We start from the raw sequence: 19,412 nt of genomic DNA, 5'->3' as shown, positions 1-19,412 counted from the left end.
TCCCCTGATCAAGAAAGCACATATACAGGCCCGTCTGAAGTTTGCCAATGAACATCTGAATGATTCAGAGGAGAACTGGCTGAAAGTGTTGTGGTCAGATGAGACCAAAATGGAGCTCTTTGGCATCAACTCAACTCGCCGTGTTTGGAGGAGGAGGAATGCTGCCTATGACCCCAAGAACACCATCCCCACCGTCAAACATGGAGGTGGAAACATTATGCTTTGGGGGTGTTTTTCTGCTAAGGGGACAGGACGATGGACGGGGCCATGTACCGTAAAATCTTGGGTGAGAACCTCCTTCCCTCAGCCAGGGCATTGAAAATGGGTCGTGGATGGGTATTCCAGCATGACAATGACCAAAAACACACGGCCAAGGCAACAAAGGAGTGGCTCAAGAAGAAGCACATTAAGGTCCTGGATTGGCGTAGCCAGTCTCCAGACCTTAATCCCATAGAAAATCTGTGGAGAGAGCTGAAGGTTCGATTTGCCAAACATCAGCCTCGAAACCTTAATGACTTGGAGAAGATCTGCAAAGAGGAGTGGGACAAAATCCCTCCTGAAATGTGTGCAAACCTCGTGGCCAACTACAAGAAACGTCTGACCTCTGTGATTGCCAACAAGGGTTTTGCTCCAAGTACTAAGTCATGTTTTGCAGAGGGGTCAAATACTTATTTCCCTCAATAAAATACAAATCAATGTATAAAAATTTTGGCATGCGTTTTTCTGGATTTTTTTGTTGTTATTCTGTCTCTCACTGTTCAAATAAACCTACCATTAAGATTATAGACTGATCATGTCTTTGTCAGTGGGCAAACGTACAAAATCAGCAGGGGATCAAATACTTTTTTCCCTCACTGTATATAAGGATCTGAGTGTGAGTCACTTGGTCTAGCATCATTCCATTTTACTATGTTGTCTTAACTTATGCACTTCAGCAGTCAAAAGCTCAGGTAGTCTGGGATGTGATGTAGTCCATAGACCAGATATACCCAAGACCAGACCTGTTAGGGTACGGGTCGGGTCTACGTATAGTTGCCCTCACGTCCTTTCGTGTTCGGGTCTGATTGTCCTCTGGTCCGTTGGGTTCGGGTCCAACTTTTTGGACCCGTGAAGACCTCTAGCTTCAACCCAGTGGTCCACAAGCGGCATGGGAAAGGCAGAGGAGATGAAAGATCGACCTTGACGAAGAGGTTTCATTCACTGACTCAGCGATGGAGAGATGATCAAGGGAACACACTGTAGGTGCAATTGTATTGTTACACAGCTCAGTGTACACATGGGAGGACGAGACATTGATCCCAACAGTCCGTTTGGTCAAACTTTGTGAATCCAAGCAAGTGTAACGATCGCCCATTGGATTGTTGTTAGTCCGGCGAGCTTTCAAGGACGTGTAAACGAAACACCTCAGTGAAGCTTTAGATGCTTGACTTGGAGTCAATGTTGTCTTTCGAGCCTTTGGCGCCTCTCCTACTCATTTACGAATACAGACCTGCACTGAAAAAAAGGTGTCTTAACATGTGCATACTAATGTAAACAGTGCTTTAGTAACTTACATTATATTCAGTCAGAGGCTTAAAAAGAGGACAAGCAATACAATGACGATTATAATATTTCCACTTTTCCAGAAGGATTTCTGATAGTCCCTAACCTTTGTAACCAAAATATCAATACGGCTGTTTAATAAAACAAGCCCAACGGTGCGGTTCCTCCGACTGTGCTACTCTCCCACTGCCTGACTGGGTTTAAAAATAGACACACGACACAGCCGGACGCAAACGGCTCCTAAGAGTTTACCCACCTCCCCTTCGGAAAGGGAGACAGTGACTGACAGCAGCGTGCCACCAGAGTACAGCGGTGTGACAGCTGATGAGACAAGCCCCCTAATATGGTAATCTAGAGATCACCCCCCCCCATGGAAGGTGTGGCTTCCATCAGCCGGAAAGTTTAATGATGCCTGATCGTATCCAGGGGTTACAAACGGTCAAAACAACTCAGTGGCACAGCTGTGGAAGCACGTGGGTTATCTCGGTTTTGATCCAGATTTATTTCAACGGTACACTACATGACCAAAAGTATGTGGACACCTGCTCTTTCAACATCTCATTCCAAAATCATGGGCATTAATATGGAGTTGGTTCCCCCTTTGCTGCTATAACAGTCTCCACTCTTCTGGGATGGCTTTCCACTAGATGTTGGAACATTGATGCGGGGACATGCTTCCATTCAGCCACAAGAGCGTTAGTGAGGTCGGGCACTGATGTTGGGCGATCAGGCCTGGCTCGCAGTCGGCGTTCCAATTCATCCCAAAGGTGTTTGATGGGGTTGAGGTCAGGGCTCTGTGCAGGCCTGTCTAGTTCTTCCACACCGATCTCGACAAACCATTTCTGTATGGACCTCGCTTTGTGCACGGGTGCATTGTCATGCTGAAACAGGAAAGGGTCTTCCCCAAGCTGTTGCCACAAAGTTGAAGCACAGAATCATCTAGAATGTAATTGTATGCTGTAGCGTTAAGATTTCCCTTCACTGGAACTAAAGGGCCTAGCCCGAACCATGAAAAACTGCCCCAGATCTTAGGCTGCTCGGCCATGGAAACCCATTTCATGAAGCTCCCGATGATCAGTTATTGTGATGACGTTGCTTCCAGAGGCAGTTTGGAACTCGGTAGTGAGTGTTGCAACCGAGGACAGACAATTTTTATGTGCTAGGCGCTTCAGCACTCAGCGGTCCCATTCTGTGAGCTTGTGTGGCCTACCACTTCGCGGTTGAGCCATTGTTGCTCCTAGATGTTTCCACTTCACAATAACTACACTTACAGTTGACCGGGGCAGCTCTAGCAGGGCAGGAATTTGATGAACTGACTTGTTGTAAAGGTGGCATCCTATGACGGTCACTGAGCTCTTCAGTAAGGCCGTTCTACTGTCAATGTTTTTCTGTGGAGATTGCATGGCTGTGTGCTCGATTTTATACACCTGTCAGCAATGGGTGTGGCTGAAATAGCTGAATCCACTCATTTCAATGGGTGTCCACATACTTGTGTATATATAGTGTATTTTTGATGGAATAGTAGGGACAGAGTATATTATAGAGAGTGTCTTGCGTCAAAATGACGTTAGTAGTGCAAATGTTACAGCTCACTATTAGTTTGTTGAACAAACCATCAATCCTGAGCTCAACCAACTTTATTATTAAATGTATTCTAATAATACAAATAAAGAAACCATGTGAGGGGTGCAGCCAAGATAAGTTGTCACTTCATCAATTAGGCTAAAACCTACAATGGCATTCCAATTGCAGACCACTTGCTTCGTCATAGCAACAAGTGACAATGTGTGCTGTACTGTTGTTGTGACTCTGATGATTGAAAGTTGTTACCAGAGAGAGACTTTTCACTTAGTTTTTACTCGGCAGTGATTCACTAATCACCATGGCAGCACCACTCACAGCCCTTTACTATTCTTTTACGACATTGTCATCATGGTAGCCCGATGGCAAGCTGGTTTCATCATTTGAAAGCAGACATCGGTATAGTATCTTGTCTGGACTGCCAGGGTCCATTGCTTGTGTGTGTGTATCGTATTATTTCTTAAGGGAGAACCCATGTGGATATAAAGACCAACCTCGACACTGTCGGGCCCAGTCAAACGAGATAACCTAGGGTATTTTCACTAGGAAACAAACGGAAGCAAACTGAATGAAACAATAACTCTCGTTTCCATTGCAAACAATGTTTTAGTTGGAAAAGATTTTGCTATGGTTTGCTCTAGTGAATACACCTCCATGAAAAAGTAACAACATTCTTGTTGTGCAGAAAGAAGGTGGGTTGATGCACCAAACTGGATGCAAACCACAAAACTGCACATGGGCATAGGTCTAGTTATAAGATCTGCCTCAGGAGGGAGACATTTGCTGTTTTTCACCTCTTGACTGACCGGTCACACATTTTGCTAAAGGAATATGAAATACTCCAAGATGCAGTCTGGCCTTTTGAAAAGCAAAGGCAAATACAATGGCAACTGCCAGACAACCTTTGCACAGTGTTTTTCTTTATAGCCATTACTGATAAACAGATTAAAAATACATTATTCACAGTGGATAAATCACCATATCAATAAATATCCATCCAAAAACAGATGGATGAGAGAGGCTTTGTTGCTTTATTCATGAGTTTCGTATTTTTTTGCACCATTGTATGTGTGTTTCAATGTACCATTCCGTAGAACATTTTCAAGCTTTTAAATCAGCTTTAGAACTAATTACCGCTTTTTAATGAGTATTCAACTCATGGAACTGTTGTTTTTCAAAACCAACATTGGTTTCCGAAAATAAAATAAAAATAAGACTTACATTTTCCTTATGATTTAGCCTAGTGTCAACGTATTTGTCAGTTTTATTCATATTAAAGTTCTCCCCTTCACCTCCTTTAAATTCTGAATGAATTAACTGGGTATAGCTGAATAGAGACCAAAGACGGATGTTATACAAACTGTACAATTTATTATAATTTTTGTAATGTCTTGGAATATCAGACGTGGTGTGGCAGGTGTATTGCCACTAAAGGGAGCTTTACATTGAATTATGCCTGACTAGGCAGTCTTTCCACAAACATTAGTTATACAGGATCATTCATCACGGTGCAAGTGGGAGCCACATTAAGTTAATGGGATGTTCTTATTCGCATACACATTCCTGTAATTTGTGTTATGTTGTATACATACACATTTTTAATAGAGATGGGAGTCTCTGTTGGTGTTCAAAAAAATAATAACAATGATATCAAAGTCCCTCCACAAAGAAAATCTGTATCAGAGAAGAGTTAGAACAGAGACTATTTGATAGACATTGTACTCACCTGGTGTGTGTGTGTGTGTACAGTTAGGCTACCGGCCAGACTACGCAATTTGATTGCCACTTCAACTGATATTACAGCTAATTGCCTTGATCCCGAATAGGACCAAGTTAAAAAAGGGCAATGTAAAAGAACCGATCGAAACTTTCACTTTGATCTCCTGCCTTTCAAACCGTACGTAGAGCTTTTGAATTTCTCCTTGAGACAATTTTCAGAAGTAGTAAGTCTCTGCAAATTCATCCCTTTACACCAGGTCAAACTGGCTTTTGAAGCTGACGTTTAATGGAGTCACCTCCACATTTTAAAATAACCCTTATAGAACAGGTCATGGGCCATACCAAACTTTGAAAGATATACAGTTGAAGTCGGAAGTTTACATACACGTAGGTTGGAGTCATTAAAACTCGTTTTTCAACCACTACACACATTTCTTGTTAACAAACTGTAGTTTTGGCAAGTCGGTTAGGACATCTACTTTATGCATGACACAAGTAATTTTTCCAACAATTGTTTACAGACAGATTATTTCACGTATAATTCACTGTATCACAATTCCAGTGGGTCAGAAGTTTACATACACTAAGTTGACTGTGCCTTTAAACAGCTTGGAAAATTCCAGAAAATGATGTCATGGCTTTAGAAGCTTCTGATAGGCTAATTGACATAATTTGAGTCAATTGAAGGTGTACCTGTGGATGGATTTCAAGGCCTACCTTCAAACTCAGTGCCTCTTTGCTTGACATCATGGAAAAATCTAAAGAAATCAGCCAAGACCTCAGAAAAAAAATGTAGACCTCCACAAGTCTGGTTCATCCTTGGGAGCTATTTCCAAATGCCTGAAGGTACCACGTTCATCTGTACAAACAATAGAACGCAAGTATAAACACCATGGCACCACACAGCAGTCATATCGCTCAGGAAGGAGACGCGTTCTGTCTCCTAGAGATGAACGTACTTTGGTGCGAAATCAATCCCAGAACAACAGCAAAGGACCTTGTGAAAATGCTGTAGGAAACAGGTACAAAAGTATCTATATCCACAGTAAAACGAGTCCTATATCGATATAACCTGAAAGGCCGCTCAGCAAGGAGGAAGCCATTGCTCCAAAACCGCCATAAAAAAGCCAGACTACGGTTTGCAACTGCACATGGGGACAAAGATCGTACTTTTTTGAGACATGTCCTCTGGTCTGTTGAAACAAAAATAGAACTGTTTGGCCATAATGACCATCGTTATGTATGGAGGAAAAAGGGGGTTGCTTGCAAGCCGAAGAACACCATCCCAACTGTGAAGCACGGGGGTGGCAGCATCATGCTGTGGGGGTGCTTTACTGCATGAGGGACTTGTGCACATGAGGAAGATGGCATCATGAGGAAGGAAAATTATGTGGATATATTGAAGCAACATCTCAAGACAGCTTGGTCGCAAATGGTCTTCCAAATGGACAATGACCCCAAGCATACTTCCAAAGTTGTGGCAAAATGGCTTAAGGACAACAAAGTCAAGGTATTGGAGTGGCCATCACAAAGCCCTGACCTCTCCTATAGAAAATGTGTGGGCAGAACTGAAAAAGCGTGTGCGATCAAGGAGGCCTACAAACCTGACTCAGTTACACCAGCTCTGTCAGGAGGAATGGGCCAAAATTCATCCAACTTATTGTGGGAAGCTTGTGGAAGGCTACCCGAAACGTTTGACCCAAGTTAAACAATTTAAAGGCAATACTACCAAATACTAATTGAGTGTATGTAAACTTCTGACCCACTGGGAATGTGATGAAAGAAATAAATGCTGAAATAATTCATTCTATCTACTATTATTCTGACATTTCACATTCTTAAAATAAAGTGGTGATCCTAACTGACCTAAGACAGGGAACGTTTACTAGGATTAAATGTCATGAATTGTGAAAAACTGAGTTTAAATGCATTTGGCTAAGGTGTATGTAAACTTCCGACTTCAACTGTATGTTGCCTCCTACTGTATCTCACATCTTTAAAATCATTAATCCTGTCTTCCTCACATTCCTGCAAACTAGGTGTTGTTGAAGTATTTAATTTGCCGACTTGCTTGTGCTCAGCATTTTGTCATCACCACTTAAAAATCTATTTATAAATGTCAGACAAGCAATGTCAGTGTATCTTGTCATAAGCAATAACAACATACAGTAATTTATGGATCTGTTTCTTTACATGGTGATTAATGATCAGAAGGGGGTAATTCATTGACTTTGTAACCATTGGCTCTCCCAATGTTGGAAATGTGTGGTGTATGCTGGTAAGTACCATATGACATGCACAGCATGTTTTATGCATTCAAGTGCTTCACCTCTGGCTGTTGTAATTATTGTAATTAGTTTTATGTTTTCAACACCCTTTCCCCCCAAAATGTGCCTTGAATGTGTAATTTCAACACTTGTACCATCACAAGAACTATCCGCAAATGTTCCATCCTCTTCAGCGGTGAACCCTAGCTTTAGCACAATGTTTATTGATGAATGTGCTTTACCGTGACTTTTATCTTGTTAATTTTATTAAAAAAATGACTGAGTTTGAGAGTGTTTCTTTTAGATTTCCCTCCGCTCCAGTCCTTTTCTCATAACAGTGGAAATCAGTCATCACCCCATATACTGACCTCTATAGTAGCTATCACCTTCGTTTTATATTATCTACAGACAGTCACTGTGTAGTCACTGTGTATTTCTCTTGGACGCTCAATGAGATACTCAATGTGCTGGGTTTTTTCCGCCTGTCTGCTGCCGAAGATATCTGATCCGTTTTGCAAATCAGCACAGATGGCCCCTGATAACACTTTGCCGGCATCAACCGCTTTACGACAAGGGATGTCTCCACACATTTAACAGAATTATACGAGGAGCAAATATAAAGTGGTAGAACATTATTAAAACCAAACAGATAAGGGCCTCCCGAGTGGCGCAGCGGTCTAAGGCACTGCAGCCCTGGTTTCGATCCCAGCCTGTGTCACAGCCGGCCATGACCGGGAGACCCATGAGGCGGTGCCCAAAATGGCTCAGCGTCATCCGGGTCAGGGGAGGGTTTGGCCGGCTGGGATTTCCTTGTCCCATCACGCTCTAGCAACTCTTTGTGGCGGGCCGGGCGCCTGCAAGCTGACTTCGGTCACCAGTTGGACTGTGTTTTCTCTGACACATTGGTGCGGCTGGCATCCGGGTTAAGCGAGCAGTGTGTCAAGAAGCAGTGCGGCTTGGCAGGGTCGTGTTTCGGAGGACGCATGGCTCTCGACCTACGCCTCCCCCGAGTCCGTAGGGGAGTTGCAGCGATGGGACAAGACTGTAACAGCCAATTGGATATCACGAAATTGGGGAGAAAAAGTGGTAAAAAAATTAAATGTTTTGCAATATTCCCTTTGGGGATTGCTGCATCCCTTGGGATGTTAAATGGGGGAGAATACCTGATAAAATAATGAAGGTTCATGTTCACTTCCGATATTAATTCTCGATTCAACACAGTTAGATACAATAATCTGATAGGATTGATTACAATGTGACTGGTAATTAAAATAAGGACACTTTATATTGGCCCTAGGCCTAAATGTGCTTGGAAATCATGCAATCAATGAGCTGCCCATCCCTGGGCTGGACGTAATACCCACCATTTGTAAACACTTCTTGGCGTGTGCATCATATCCGTGTTAGACATGTGCACAGCATTAGCCAACCACTTGCACCCGACCACTATTCATGCCTTCTCGAAAGCATCTAGCCATTTAGGTCTTAACCACAAAAAACCCTCGAGACTCTGAAGAGTTTTACCGTGATCAACATCATCAACACAACCAGTGGGTATTTTCTTCCTCCACATTCTCAGCAAACAGATCCATAATACATTACTATTAGTGATGGGGGGGGGGGGGGGGGGGGGGGGAATTATTATTTTTGACGATATATCGTATCATTTTGACAATATTATTTTTGCGCTAGTTGTCTGTACCTGCACCAGAACTCCAGTATTTTTCCTTCATAGCTTGTTCTCCATCTTCTTTTTCAATAGGGAGCCAATTTGTTTTCAGCACTTTTATTTCCATGACTGATCAAAACTTGTTTTCTCATGCTCTCTATTGACCCTCTGCAGCAGGCATATGGTGAGCAATATGTTTGGAACATCGAATCGCAATACATACAGAATCGTGAGAATCGCAATACATACAGTAGCGGCACTAAGTATTGTGATCATTTTGTATCGTGAGGTCCCTGGCAATTCCCAGCCCTAATTACTACAGGTCACACTGTAATGAAATTACACAAACGAGAAAGGGGAAAAGGTCCCACTTCCCTATTTCTTGAATCTTGAATCATTCAGCATCCATTTAAATAGATCTGTGTCTTAGCGCCCCCATAATCAGAGACTTTTAGAAAGCCGCTGAAGGTACGGTCAGAAACATGGTGCCTGCTTTTGACTGAGAAGGACGGTGGGATAGCGGGGGTCAGAGTGCATGCCACCATTGACCCGTTTTGATTGAGTTGTATTGTGTTGAGTCAGTCATCAAACAGTGTTACTCACCCATTGTGATTGGAGGAAAAGCTTTGGAAGCCGTATATACACTACTGTTCAAAAGTTTGGGGTCACTTAGAAATGTCCTTGTATTTGAAAGAAAAGCAATTTTTGTTGTGCACCGGGGCCTCCCACTCCTCTTTCTATTCTGGTTAGAGCCAGTTTGCGCTGATCTGTGAAGGGAGTAGTACACAGCGTTGTACAAGATCTTCCGTTTCTTGGCAATTTCTCGCATGGAATAGCCTTCATTTCTCAGAACAAGAATAGACTCAGAAGTTTCAGAAGAAAGTTATTTGTTTCTGGCCATTTTGAGCCTGTAATCAAACCCACAATTGCTGATGCTCCAGATACTCAACTTGTCTCAAGAATGCCAGTTTTATTGCTTCTTTAATCAGCACAACAGTTTTCAGCTGTGCTAACATAATTGCAGAAGGGTTAATCAATTAGCCTTTTAAAATGATAAACTTGGATTAGCAAACACAACGTGCCATTGGAACACAGGACTGATGGTTGCTGATAATGGGCCTCTGTACGCCTATGTAGATATTCCATAAAAAAATCTGCTGTTTCCAGCTACAATAGCCATTTACCATATTAACAATGTCTACACTCTACATTTTAATGGACAAGAAAATTGCTTTTCTTTCAAAAACAAGTGACTCCAAACTTTTGATCGTTAGTGTATGTCTAAAATGTTTGTGGTGCTTGGACCGATCAATTTGACTTTTGTGGCACTCTCATCCATCACTTTACGCTGTCTTTCTCTAAAGGCTATTGGTAGGCTATTTGCTTGTCTTCAGCAGAAAATAGACGCTTTGACGTTTTTATAGACCAGACCGCATTGACAGTTGGTCAATAGGACAAACCATGAGCATTAACAACCTTTCTTTGCTTCTGACTCTACCCCCGACTTGAACCAAGGACACTTAGATTGAACACAGATGACACACGTTATACCTTCTCTATTTCTTCGCCATGTTCATGATCCTTTCAAGAGATAATTGCCTGAAGCGGGTGCTCACTCGCTATGTCCACTTTCTGTGCTGTTTATCAGCCACCTCATATTCTTCAGCAAGATTGTGTTTTTTTGTGGTACCTTGCCACTGAAGGATGGTAGCGTAGCCTATACTGTAAATCAGAAGTACAAAGCTAGTCCTTCATATGGCCAGCTTGCCCTCTGTCTTCCATGCAGTACATCCATATATAAGGCTTTTGGAACATGTTTGCGCCCAGGCTAAGACGGGTGGAACAGTGGTCAATGTTATCAGCAGCAGCATGCTGTCCTGACTTCAAACCCCTGGCTTTTGTGTGACTGTCCACCTGCAGACAATGCCATTGACTGGCCATTCACTGCCTGTCCAGCCAGCAGCAATTGGTTGTACAACTGATTGGGCCCATTGTCCTCCTGTATCTGTCACTAGAGCCATGAGCATTGACAGCCAACAGCAACTCACTGTGTAAATGGATCAATCAATATCATACCAGTATGTGATGCATGCTATCATTTTAGCTATAGCAGGCATAGTGTGTGTGTTCATTTTGTATCGATACACATATATAACATATGTCTAAGATGGCATGAAGGGAGCTGAGCAGTAGAGTGTTAAGGCCCTTTGTGTCTCTTGAAATCAGACGGTTTCTGACTAACGCGTGATGGTATGGAGCAAGCCCAGGGCACCCTGGCAACTTGGGTGTTGTGAAAATAAATCACTGTCACTCGTTCAAGATGAACAATTCTCACAAAAAGCTCTGGGGCTTGATGGCAATAAAAATTAAGGAGGCATATGTAGCCCCTTAGAATGAGCGATAAGCCTATTGTCAGACCTAAGGGGTCTCGTGTCCTTTTGATGTAGGCACGTGGCATGTTTACTTGTGTGTATGTGACATCCTCCTTTGTGTGTCTACGTGTGTGTGTCTGCAAGATCCAAAGAGGCCACCTAAGAAATGTCTCTGCATTGTAAGAGTCCCTCCACCATTCATTGTGAATGCAGCTTCTTATTGCCATCCCCTTCACAGGCGATGCCTCTGTAAATATGACGGGCTCTTTTCAACGTGCTCCCAAAAAACTACCTAAACACCAAAGCCGCTTTGCATGCCTGAGCAGACCGCTTCAGGTGTCGGCTGATCTGAGAACACTCACAAGATCTAGTTCATGCCCATCGTCGTCATTTTGATCGATGATGGCTCCTGTCTCCTCTTGGTCCTGTAGTTTCACTGAAGCTCAATGTCTACCTTGGGCTACCTGGCTAGTGGCTAGGAACGCATGGTGGGAAAACAATAAACAAGGAATGGGGTTACATGTTCAACAACAGCAAAAACGTTCTCCTCTGTGGTGTTCATGTTTGCGTTTGTGATTTGCCCATTGACAAAGACCATCCAACTGGGGTACGGTGCTTATTCATCGATTGCTGGCTTTTCATGATGTAACTTAATGATTTAATTCTGTCTTTGCTATTACCTGTGCAAAAGGAGCTCCAGCTTCCAGACAGACACACACTGTTGATGTAGTGGACTTTGACTTCTACCTCTTCCTCCATGGCTCGGCCTCCAGATGCCTGGTGATAACATCCCCCTCAGCGAATATGGCAGGCCAGGCAGGCTGGAGGGCAGCAAGAGACAGCCATGAGAGAGAAAATATGTAATCTGTTCAAAAATCAATTTCTCAGCCTGCAGAGACAGAAGAACAAAAGCTTCGGGTTTGTCAGTGGAACATCGTGCTCCATGATAACGAATCAGTCTTGGAATGGAGAGGCACTCTCCATCGACGCGGCCAAATGACATTTTCAGACACTGGCTACTCTGGACATGTCAGCAGACAGATGTTGTTGGACAATGGGAACTATATGGGGACTTTCACAGGTTGATTCTATTCCCACAAAAACAAAGTTTGACCAGATTCACACAAATGGCCTTTTCTGTCAGTTGATGATGCTCTCCATTGTAACAACAATCAAACATACAGTAACTATCTAATCATTTTACAATCATCTGTAACTATGATGGATGGAGAACTCTCTCTTTCTCTCTCTCTCTTTCTCTCTCTCTCTCTCTCATCCCCTTGGTGTCTGTCACTCTCATGGCTTTAATCATTCATCGCTATGGTTACAGCATCCATATGCACTGGAGTGGTTATGATTGGTCCATCATCAGCCCCATGTTTTATTCACCATCCATCTATCACCCTCCATTCTGGGGCTGTAACCTCCACTGAGAACCTCCCAGCGTTTCAGGGAATTGACACCATGGGCGACTAGAGATGTGTGCTGGTGACTGAATGACTCACTCCTCTATTGTACTGTAGGATTCGATGATTCTACCTTTACTGATGTGCTGCCAGACTTCATGTGCTGACATCAGAGTTGTGAGTTTCGTGATGTTGGTGAAGGCTATATCAGTCTATCGTGGGTGTGCGAAGATATGCGTAGGTCTACATACACGTTAGATATTTTGTTTAAAATTAGGTTTTTAGGTCATTGTAGATGGCCATGCACATGCAGCTTATGTTGCAGACTCTTAATACACACATTATCTCATCTGGTGACTATATCCTGGTTGTCTTCTCCTTCGGCTTTGGTGGAGCCATCTAGTGGCTGGAGGTTAAGACGTTGGATGTTATGCTACTACAAAAACAATAATCGATTTGGAGGTTGTTTGGAAAACTAAAATGTTGGTCTTACCCTATCAAATGATTAAAAAGGAGGATGTGCATCATTTTGTAGGCTTATAATCTACTATTCAATTACAGTGCAATATTGCCTTCATTTTGCTCAAATTGATGTTAGCTTGAAATTTTGCCATCAATAAAGAAAACACAACATTCCCATCTCCAGCGAGAACCCAGCTATGTTGAACTTTGATAACGAGCTATGTACTGCATTTTACACCTGTATCACAGATTACCCTTGATATGTCCTTAGTACCTCTCCTGCAATAACACACATCTGATCTTTGAGATCCCTTACTCCCAGGGGCCTTTTAGAGTAATATTTAGGGACATCTTAGCACTGTGAATGAGACACTTACCAATAAACGATCGCAAGACCAGAGGCCATTTACATTAAATACAGGATGTTGTTGATATATATATTTTTTTATTACACTTTGCTAAATTATTCATGCGAGGAGAAGATGAAAATAGTGTTTTCATTTGTCCTTGAATTTACATTCTGTATAAGAGCTGTGTAAATTTTAGCAAAATGTAAAAGAAAATGGGTATAGATTTTTCTTAATGGGGGACTTACAGTATTAGATGTAACAAAGGTGTTATCAGTCAAGATGTTATCCACTTATTTTTTGCCTTCATGTGACTGAACTGTTCATTGAAAGGATGGTTCAGTGGGTGGATGGAGAACAGCTCGGAAGAATTCATAAACCAGTCGGTGGTATTATGAACAGTTCTTTAGCAGCCCAATAGGTGGTGGTATGATCACTGGCTTTTAGCTTCCTTTAAGAATCAATGGGTATATATCATTAATTTATAAGTCCCAAAATGTATGTAGCAACTAAAGATTCTAGCTTTATGTTACAATTCATCACTGAAATGAAAGCTGCTATTAGAATATAGATTGAGGTTTCAACTTTCCTAATTGACTATCGGCCATAACTGAGCCTATGTTAATCTATGGTGATGTTTTCCCTGTAGCTTTCCATCGCCCCTTCAAATGGACTGTTTCTCATTATTACCATGTGGTGTGATCAATTCGTGCTCCCATTGGAAACAATGTATTTATTAGGGCCGGGACGATACCAGCATCGCAATATCTTTTTCATGGCAAAAATGTAAACACGAAGCAGACCAAACCCTTTGGTCCTTTAAAAACCTGCTGTATGTAAGATATTGTGTGCTATAACTTGGAAAAGAAATACATGTTACTCTGGATGACAACATAATGATGTTTGTTTCCAACAATAGGGCTGTTTTCTTAAAGAAGTTAAATCCACTTTGTGTTTTGTTTCCGTGTCACGATACTAACGAGTACCGTGATACTGATATCGTCCCGGCCCTAGTATTTATGTAAATAAACAACTGTTCCAGTATCCAATAGTTCTACTCTCACCCAGTTTAGACCTCTACTCACAGAATGTTGCTTACTTTTCTTCATGTAATAATGCCAGCAAACTGTACTGGATGTTCATATGACCCACTAGCCTAGTGTCCGTTGCAGATTGACCTGATTTGTTGATCGTCCCTTTTGGGGTAATTTCATATTTACACTCAGTGTACAAAACATTAGGAACACCTCCCTAATATTGAGTTGCACTCCCTTTTGCCGTCAGAGCCGCCTCAATTTGTCGGGGCATGGACTCTACAAGGTGTCGAAAGAGTTCCACAGGGGTGTTGGCATTGTAGTTGACTAATGATTCCCACGGTTGTGTCAAGTTGGCTGGATGTCATTTGATGGTGGTGCACCATTCTTCATACACAAGGGAAACTGTTGAGAGTGAAAAACCCAGCAGCGTTGTAGTTCTTGACACACTCAAACCAGTGTGCCAGGCACCTACTACCATACCCTGTTCAAAGGCACTTAAATATTTTGTCTTGCCCATTCACCTTCTAAATGGCACGCATACACAATCCATGTCTCTATTGTCTCAAGTCTGAAAAATCCTAAAATTATTTAATTGGTCTCCTCCCCTTCATCTACACTGATTGAAGTGGATTTAACAAGTGACATCAATAAGGGATCATAGCTTTCACCTGGTCAGTCTATGTCATGGACAGAGCAGGTGTTCCTAATGTTTTGTACACTCAGTGTATGTACGCAGTGTGTAATATGTGAGTCTGTATCCTGTAGTACCACACCTCTCTCTACCTCCCTCCCTCTCATTCTTTTATACCCTCCCTCCCTACTCTGCCTCTTTCCCGTCTCAGAGAGCGCTACTGTCAGAGGGAACATAGGAGTTAATTGTCTCCTCATCCGTAGCACTCACATACACTACTCTCCTTTGACCGAGAGAGGTAAAGATATATATATATATATAGATAGAGAGAGAGAGAGAGTGAAAGATAGAGAGAGAAAGTGATCTTTTTGGCACCTTTACACTATTCTCTTACTTCTTAGCAACTCTATGGGACATTTCCTGTATGCAGACTTTCTGGGACTCTAAGGCAAACGGCTTCCACCCCACCCTGTCTGGATTTGGGGAGTGAGCGGGTTGAAGGCGGGTGGGTAGGGGCGACGGAGGTGGAGTGGGTGCGCGCGACAGAGGTGGAGTGGGAGTGGGGGAACTGGAGCGCAGGGGGCGCAGGCGCGGGTCCCGAGGGCGAGGAGGCTGGGTCGGGCTCCGGAGCTGGGGCTACAGGGTCTGGGCATGGTGGAGGCATGCTGAACGCGGTGTGGGAGACTGAGGGGCTGCAGACAGTGGGCATCGTGGTGCTGGTGTGTGCCTTGCTCAAACTGCTGCACCTGCTGGGGCTCATCAACTTCTCAGAGGGTAAGAGACAGACAGTGACGAGGAGAAACAGAGATATAAAGGAGAGCGAGACAGAGAACGAAGAGAGAGCGAGGGGCTGGGAATAGTTTGGGGGAGTTTGAATTGTAGTATATGCAAGAGTGATGTGTCCATTGGTGGTTCTCCTAACTTGATTAAACTCTATTGTAATTTGCTTGGATATGTTGCTCTATGTAACATGTTTTGTATTTGTAGTATATTTCTTTGGAAATATTGTCACTCCTTTCTTGCAAATGAGGCTTGAATTTGAAGTTGTGTCTTAGAGAGAAGTTTGTGAAACTGAGACGGGTGTTGCCAGCCAATATAACAACAGGGAGAAAGACTGGGTCAACTACTGTGTTAATTGAGGAGTTTAGGGAAGTGACTGAGGGATCGAGAGCTCAGAAAGATGAGCTCGGGGCGTAAATAAAGGGAGCATTAAGAGATGGAGCATTAAGGGTAGCTGGGGAAGATATGGGTGCTGGAGGCTTAGGCAACTGAGAGACATTAAATAATCTCCAATTGTGCTTTATATTGGCCTACAGGCCAAGAGAGATTTGTGCCACTTGAATTTAAGTCGTTCAGCTTAAGTCATTTTATGTTTCTTAAACCAGTGTTTCCCATCTCCATTCCTAGAGTAGGGGAGAGTGGGGTAAGTTTGGCTACAGGGTTTGTTGAGCCACCCCTTGTTTCTAGGAAACCATACACAAAATATATAATTTGACCAAATATTTAGGAAGAGGTCATCATTTCATGGAGTCTGTGAAGGAAGAACCAAATTAATGTATTGTGTTAGAGGTTTTATGATGCTTGTATCTAAACCAAAGTAGATAATTTAAAGATGGTTTTATACATCAGTTGGGGTCTCTATACGCTTCAATATGAGGTCCTAAACCTAGAATGAAAGTGCATCCTTGTAGCTGTGTGGGCTAATATAGTCGAAATGTTGAGCCAATGGCTATGGGGTAAGTTTAGCCAATGGCAAGTTGAGCAAATTGAAACGTTTTCTTCCCAGGCTTAAATGAAGGCATTATTGCTGGGATATGAGTTAACAACAGGGCCTGGCCTATGTTAAAAGTGTTTTTTAAAAAGTACAAAGTGTTTGTCAGGTGTTAAGCCTGTGTTAAAAGATGCTTAGAATGATTAAAAGGCAAAAAAGTGATTTGTGATTGTGTTGAATTCTGTTTGGGAAATAAAGACAGCTAGTGGTAATATGTTATTCAATACAGAATTGTGTAGGCCCCTCAACATACCTTGACCCTATGCTCAACTTACCCCATACACTGGGGAAGTTGTGCCAAGAGGCCATTTTTGGTGGACAAGCTATTTTTATAAAACTAATATTTACATGAATTCTGATTATTTCCAGGGATACACAACATCCTGAAATATATCTACAGAAAGTATTCACACCCCTTGACTTTTTCTCCACATTTTGTTGTGTTACAAAGTGTGATTAAAATTGATTTAATTGTGATTTTTTTGTCACTGATCTACAAAACACTAATATTTCTTGATTAGATAAGTACTCAACCCCCTGAGTCAATACATGTTAGAAACACCTTTGGCAGCGACTACAGCTGAGAGTCTTTCTGGGTAAGCCTCTTAGAGCTTTCCACTCCTGGATTGTGCAACATTTGCCCATTTATTATTTTCAAAATTCTTCAAACTCTGTCAAATTGGTTGTTGATCATAGCTAGACAATTTCAGGTCTTGTCATAGATTTTCAAGCAGATTTAAGTCAAAACTGTATCTCGGCCACTCAGGAGCATTCACTGTATTCTTGATAAGCAACTCCAGTGTTGATTTGGCCTTGTGCTTTAGGTTATTGCGTTGCTGAAAGGTAAATTCATCTCCCAGTGTCTGGTGAAAAGCAGACTGAACCAGGTTTTTCTCTAGGATTTTGCCTGTGCTTAGCTCCATTCCGTTTCTTTTTTTATCCTGAAAAACTCCCCAGTCCTTAATGATTACAAGTACACCCATAACATGATACAGCCGCCACTATGCTTGAAAATATGGAGAATTAATCAGTAATGTGTTGTATTGACCCCAGGACAAAAAGTGTATTGTTTTGTCAATTTCTTTGCAGTATTACTTTAGAGCCTTATTGCAAACAGGATGCATGTTTTGGAATATTTGTATTCTGTACAGGCATCCTTCTTTTCACTCTGTCAATTAGGTTAGTATTGTGATGTAACTACAATGTTATTGATCCATCCTCAGTTTTCTCATATCACAGCCAACAGAACTCTGTAACTGTTTTAAAGTCAACATTGGCCTCATGGTGATATCCCTGAGCGGTTTCCTTTCTCTCCGGCAACTGAATTAGGAAGGACACCTGTATCTTTGTAGTGACTGGGTGTATTGATACACCATCCAAAGTGTAATTAATTACTTCATCATGCTTTTTTTACCAATCTACCAATAGGTGCCCTTCTTTGCGCGGCACTGGAAAACCTCCCTGGTCTTTGGTTGAATCTGTGTCTGAAATTCACTGCTCGACTGATGGACCTTACAGATAATTGTATGTGTGGGGTACAGAGATGAGGAAGTAATTCCAAAATCATATTAAACACTATTATTGCATGCAGAGGGAGTCCATGCAACTTATTATGTGACTTGTTAAGCAAATATTTACTCATTAACTTATTTAGGCTTGCCAAAACAAAGGAGTTTAATACTTATTGACTCAAGACATTTCAGCTTTTCATTTTTAATTAATTTGTAAACATTTTGAAAAACATAATTCCACTTTGATAAACAAATCTAAATGTTATCCATTGTAAATTCAGGCTGTAACACAACTAAATGTGGAACAAATCAAGGGCTGTGAATACTTTCTAAAGGCACTGTAGATATCTTTGTTAGAAATAATAATATATTTCCCTTGATGGAGTGATGCTTAATGTGAAAAATGGCTCAACCTACCCCACTCTCCCCTATCCCCAACAGCACACATTTTTGTTGTAGCCCCGGTCAAACTCACCTGATTCAACTAATTGAGGGCTTGAGGATTAGTTGACAATGGTGTGTGTGTGTGCGCACGTGCGCCTGTGTATTCAATGTATTGCGCCGTTTGTGCTTACTTACGCAAGACGGCACCTTTCTCCTCTGTGCTGAAGTGTGTTGGCTAATCATAAGTGTGAATAACTGAGTTCTGTACACATCTCATTTGGTGTAGGCAAAGGACATCACTGCCACTCAGATGTTGCTAAGTAAGGGGAGATTCCAGTTGTACTGGGAAGAGAAGGTGGCATGACTAGATAAACGGTTTAGTTTGGCAGAACAACAGTTGTCTAATTAAGTAAAGTAGAACAATTTAGTAAGCACTTTTAGTTTAAATAAAGACCATCCATCAGGCCGTTTGGTAAACACGCTTTACACCTGATTTTAAGAGTATGTTGGTGAGTCCTTGTAGTATTCTCATTCACATAGGAAATAGAAAAGTGATGTGTGCATTAAGCTGAATGTAAAAGCGATCCTGAATATTTATATTTTTTTGTTGAGGTTATCTTTCTTGATCGATTTGGGCTGATTGTTTCACATATATATATATATACACACACACACATATACATATACACTGTGTGCACAATTATTAGGCAACT

The 19,412-nt window shown here is 42.0% G+C and overlaps 1 protein-coding gene across 4 annotated transcripts in view; it reads left to right on the top strand.

The window, feature by feature from the left end:
• The window catches only part of LOC311132248 (Kv channel-interacting protein 4-like), a gene marked incomplete at both ends in the record, with an annotated part of 300,291 nt that overhangs the window by 222,584 nt on the left and 58,295 nt on the right, over nt 1-19,412 (top strand). The window contains one exon of one of the 4 annotated variants that reach the window (XM_084165478.1): nt 15,696-15,807. The exons of the other annotated variants lie outside the window; for them this stretch is intronic. Within the exon in view, the coding sequence (XP_084021604.1) occupies nt 15,696-15,807 (112 nt within the window). Of the gene's footprint in view, nt 1-15,695; nt 15,808-19,412 lie in introns of those variants that run through there. 4 annotated transcript variants of the gene reach the window in all.

This window comes from Coregonus lavaretus, assembly GCF_964263955.1.
Source record: "Coregonus lavaretus genome assembly, chromosome: 7".
NCBI lineage: Eukaryota > Metazoa > Chordata > Actinopteri > Salmoniformes > Salmonidae > Coregonus > Coregonus lavaretus.
The sequence above is the reverse complement of the archived record's forward strand: the minus strand, read 5'-3'. Positions and strand labels throughout refer to the sequence as shown.